This window comes from Ursus maritimus (genome assembly GCF_017311325.1).
Source record: "Ursus maritimus isolate PB19 chromosome X unlocalized genomic scaffold, ASM1731132v1 scaffold_X1, whole genome shotgun sequence".
Classification (NCBI taxonomy): domain Eukaryota; kingdom Metazoa; phylum Chordata; class Mammalia; order Carnivora; family Ursidae; genus Ursus; species Ursus maritimus.
The window spans coordinates 30,046,925-30,052,325 of record NW_024423319.1 but is presented as its reverse complement, the minus strand read 5'-3'; the positions used below and the strand labels follow the sequence as shown (position 1 = coordinate 30,052,325).

General features: G+C 44.2%; 1 protein-coding gene across 1 annotated transcript in view; it reads right to left on the bottom strand.

The window, feature by feature from the left end:
- LOC103677745 (NF-kappa-B-activating protein) overlaps positions 1-973 on the bottom strand; it is a gene marked incomplete at its 5' end in the record, with an annotated part of 14,240 nt that extends 13,267 nt beyond the window's left edge. Inside the window, 2 exons of the mRNA XM_040626509.1 lie at positions 534-674; positions 859-973. Coding sequence (XP_040482443.1) covers positions 534-674; positions 859-973 — 256 coding nt within the window. The remainder of the gene's footprint in view (positions 1-533; positions 675-858) is intronic.
- Between the last annotated feature and the right edge of the window lie 4,428 nt (positions 974-5,401).

The following is a 5,401-nucleotide window of genomic DNA, read 5'->3' as shown; positions in this document are numbered from 1 at the left end:
CGCGCGGCGCGGGGGGGGGGGGGGGGGGGTGTCTTCCATAAATCAGCTGCCAGCCTGAAGGGGGTCCTCTGCGGTATGCCTTTTTGAAAATGGCACAGAGGTGCCCACTGAGTGTCAGAATGACACAAGAGAGCTGCTCCCCGGGGCTGACGCGGCCCTGTACGGCTAGCTTTGCTGCCACATGTCTCCCAGCTGGACCCCGCCTCGGTTCGCCGCCCCGTGCCTCCTTCGGCTACACGCCACCCATCTAGAGTCACACTGCTCGGTCCGAATCTCAGCTGCGCGAGCCCGAGTGCGGGATCGCAACCTGCTCTGCGCCCCATCTCCCCATCGCTCAGATGCGGTCTGGAGTTACGTGTGGACTGAACAGCACCGATGAACACCGAGCGCTTCGCGGGGAGCCTGGCACAACGTCAGCGAGTGCTCCACTACTCTCGGCTACCCTTCTCGTGCTTAACCTTCCTCTGAAATAAGTTTTACAAAGTAAAACGAGTTCTGAAGCCAGGCTTGCAGAGCGATGCTGGCCTTCTTACCACTGGAGTCTGAGTCAGAGTCAGAGTCACTGTCGCTGTCATCAGAATACTTCTTGTGTTTTCTTTTAGAGGACTTTTTCTTTCTCTTTTTCTTGGACCTTTCTTTCGAACGACTAGACTTCTTCTTCTTCTTCTTTTCTTCTACATAAAGTACAAACATAAAATTAACTTCTAAGTATTACGATGATCAATTTTATTGTATTTGAAATACTGAAAAAGAACGATGACAGGTAACTTGAGTAAAAGCAAAGGCTACTGCTCGACTATTTGTAAACATTTTTTTCCACTTCTCAATTCAGCAGCCCTGGAGTATTTAAAAAAATACCTTCTGAAGTAGAAGCTGAACTGGTGCTCTTCTTTGGCTCATCATCCTCCACTGGTGTGTGTTCATCAGAGCTGAATTTAAAGAAGATGGTTGTAAGAATCAGAAAAGTGACAAAATATAAATCATGGAGTATAAAAATACGGAATCAAAAAATTTCAGTAATGACACCGATTGTCCAAGAGCCATTAAAAGCAAACACTGGAATAACTTTGTAAGGGTATAGTTCAAGGGTCTACTACCTTCAAAGTAATATAATAATCACTTATGCTTGCATTATGCTTTAGAGTTTACAAAACACTATTCAAACTGAAAGCAACATGTAAGATTTAATTTTCAGAAGAAGCCACAGGGCAAATGTATGGAACCATAAGGCAAGATGGAATAAACTAGAGATAGGAAGATCAAAGGAAGACTTCTTTTATTCTATGTGTATAAAGGACATATGGTAGAGCAGCAACCATTCTGTCCCCAGAGCAAGAGCCACCTAACACTCTACAATATAAAGAGATTTCATTCTATTACAGATAATTCTGAAAATGAGTACTATTAAAATTCTGTAATAGTTTAGAAGAGGATGGGGTACCTGGGTGGCTCAGTCAGTTAAATGGCTGACTCTTGGTTTTGGCTTAGGGTCATGATTTCAGGGTCCTAGGATCGAGACCCACATCCAGCTCCATGCTCAGTGGGGAGTCTGCTCCCTCTCCCTCTGCCCCGCCCCCCAGTTGCTCTCTCTCTTAAAATAAATAAATCTTTGGGGCTCCTGGGTGGCTCAGTCGGTTGGGCATCTGCCTTTGGCACAGGTCATGATCCTGGGGTCCTGGGATCAAGTCCCTCATTGGGCTCTCCGCTCTGCGGGGACCCTGCTTCTCTCTCTCTCTCTTATGAATAAATAAATAACATCTTCAAAGAATATATTAAAAAAATAAATCTTTAGGGGCGCCTGGGTGGCACAGCGGTTAAGCGTCTGCCTTCGGCTCAGGGCGTGATCCCGGCGCGTTGTAGGATCGAGCCCCACATCAGGCTCTTCTGCTATGAGCCTGCTCTCCTCTCCCACTCCCCTGCTTGTGTTCCCTCTCTCGCTGGCTGTCTCTATCTCTGTCGAATAAATAATAAAAAAATCTTAAAAAAAAAAAATAAATAAAATAAAATCTTAAAAAAAGAAAACTAAATAAACAAAACTGTATTGGTATATTCATTTTTAAAAATCCCTTTGGGAACAGAATAGCGAGCCCAAAAATAAACCTATGCATATACGGGCAATTAATCTATGACAAAGGAGTAAAGAATATACAGTGAATAAACAGCCTATTTAATAAATGGTGCTGGAAAAACTGGACAGCCATATGTAAAAGTACAGAACTGAGCCACTATCTTACACCATACACATAAATTAACTCAAATGGATTAAAGACTAGAAAACAAAAAACACCTAGAAGAAAACATAGGCAGTTAGCTCCCTCACCTCTCAGTTGTTGCAATGGTTTTTAGATTTTTTTTAAAAAGATTTTATTTATTTATTTGAGAGAGTGAGTAAGCAAGAAAGACAGCACAAGCGGGGTAAGTGGCAGAGGGAAGAGGAGAAGCAGACTCTCCCGCTGAGCAGGGAGCCTCACATGGGGCTTGATCCCAGGACTCTGGGATCATGACATGAGCCGAAGGCAGATACTTAAGTGACTGAGCCACCCAGGTGCCCTGGTTTTTAGATTTCCCATTAAAAACAAAGGTAACAGGGGCACCTGGGTGGCTCAGTCAGTTAAGCATCCGACTCTTGATTTCGGCTCAGGTCATGATCTCAGAGTCATGAGACAGAGTCTGCTTCAAGCTCCGCACTGAGTGTGAAGCCTACTTAAGATTCTCTCTCTTCCTCTGTCCTCCCCCAACCTCCCCCTCATGCACACATGCTCGCTCTCTCAAAAAAAAAAAAAAATTGGTAGAGGATCTGAATAGACATTTTCCAAAAACATATAAACGGGTAACTAGTGTATGAAAAAATGTTCAATATCACTAATCATCAGAGAAATGTAAATCAAAATCAGAAAGAGATAACACCTCACCTGTTAGAATGGCCATTCTCAAAAAGACAAGAAATAACAAGTGTTGGTGAAGATGTGGAAGAAAGGGAACCCTTTCACACTGTAGGTGCGAATGTAAATTGGTGCAGCCACTATGGAAAACAGTATGGAAGTTCCTTAAAAATTAAAATTACAACTACCATATGGTCCAGCAATTCCACTCCTGGGTATTTATCCACAGAAAACAAAAACACTAACTTGAAGATATATGCACTCCCATGTTCACTGCAACATTATTTACAATAGCCAAGATATGGAAACAACCCAAGTGTCTATGGAGGGATGAGTAGATGAAGAAAATGTAGTATAGGAGAGGGTATCAACATGGTGGAGTAGGAAAATCCTGAGCTCACCTCCTTCCATAGACACACCAAAATCTACAACTACATATAGAACAACTATCTCTGAGAATGAACTGAAGACTAGCAGAACAGATCATATGTAACTAAGAATATAAAGAAAAAGCCACACCAAGAAGGGTCGGAGGGGCAGAGACACAGTCTAGTCAGGACCTATACCCTCCGCATGACGACCAACAGCAGAAGGAATATCATAACTGTAGAGTCCCTCACTGAGAAATAAGAGATCTGCGTTCCACATCAGCCTCCACAGCCTGAGGGACCTGTACCAGAAAGATGAGCACCCATAACGTCTGGAATTAAAAACAAGAGGGGCTTATGCTGGGAGAGCCAGAGGGCGGTGGGAAACTGAGACTTCCCTCTTAAAGGCCACACCAGTGCAGAGGCATTAGTTTGGAGAGTACCTAGGTTAGAGGTGAAGGAGATCCACGGAGACTAAGTTTAGGGTGTGTGTGGAGGGGCAGGGATCTGTCTAAACATTTTCCAGGGAAAGAAGCATTGGCGGGCCCCATTTTCTTTTTACTTCCCTTACATCTAGCTGGTCCAGCGCTGGCGGGTGCCATTTCGACACTCTCTATCTACTGTCAGCCCAAGAAGACTCACCCCACCCACCTGCCCACCCTGGCCTGGCACTCCTCTCTAGCAGCCCCCACCCACCATACATACCAGACATCCTTGGCCAGGACCAGCACACCCTCCACCCAAGGGCTCCTGCCATGGAGGCCCAGTCCTACACACTAGAGTATCTGCATCAGTCGCAGCTGGACCTTGCAGCCAGCTGCACCGAAAGCCTGCCCTACTCAACAGTGCTCATGCAGCTCACGACCAGGCCTTATAGCCAGCTGTGCCAAGGGCCAGCCCCACACACCAGCATGCCCACACCAGCTGCAACCAGGCCTGTCAATCAGACAGGCCAGAAGCCTGTCCCACTCACCAGCATACCCACAGTAGTCATAGCCAAGCCTAGCCGACAGCTGCACCAGTAAACAGCCCCACATATCAGTGAGTCTGCACCAATCGGGACCAGCCACAAGAGGGAGCACACAGCCTACAAAAGAGATACTCCTGGGGTACCTGGCTTGGGTGACCAGCAGGGGGTTTATGCTGAGCCCCACAGACACCTTCAGGCATAAAGCCACTCCTCCAAGACTGGGACAATAGCTGATCCACCTAAAACACAGAAACAAACACTGAGACGCAAATGAGGAGACAGACAATACGTTCCAAGTGAAAGAACAAGACAAAAACCTCAGAAAAAGAACTAAACAAAACAGAGATCTACCAGATGGAATTCAAATGAATGGTCATAAAGATGCTCACTGAACTCAAAAGAATGGATGAGCACAGTGAGAATTCAACAAAGAGACAGAAAATATTTTTTTAAATCAATCAAAGCCAAAGAACACAATAACTGAAATGAAAAATACAGGGCATCAAAAGCAGATTACAGAATGCAGAAGAACAGATTAACAATGTGGAAGACAGGGTAGTAGAAAGCCACCTAATCAGAACAGCAAAAAAGCAAAAAGAACTGAATAAAATGAGGTTAAGTTTAAGGGACCTCTGGGGTAAAATCAAGTGTACTAATATTCACACTACAGTGGTCCCAGAAGGAGAAGAGAGAGAAAAGGACAGAAAACTTATTTGAAGAAATAATAGCTGAAAACTTCCCTAACCTGGGGAAGGAAACAGATATCCAAGTCCAGAAAGCAAACACCCCCAAATGAGATGAACCCAAAGAGACCAAGACACATTATAATCAAAGTGTCAACAGTTAGAGATAAAGAATCTTAAAAGCAGCAAAAGGAAAACAACTAGTTACATACCAAGGAACCCTAAGTGTATAAGCTGGTTTTTCAGAAGAAACTTTATAGGTCAGAAGAGAATAGCATGATATATGAGAAGTGCTAAAAGGAAAAAACTTACAACCAAGATTACTCAACCCAGCAAAGTTATCACTCAGAAGTGAAGGAGAAACAAGGAGTTTCTCAGACAAGCATAAGCTAAAGCTCATCACTCCCAAACCAGCCTTACAAGAAAGTTAAAGGGACTTAATTTTAAGTAGAAAAGAAAAATCATAACTACAAGTAAGAAAACTATGAAAGGAGGGGC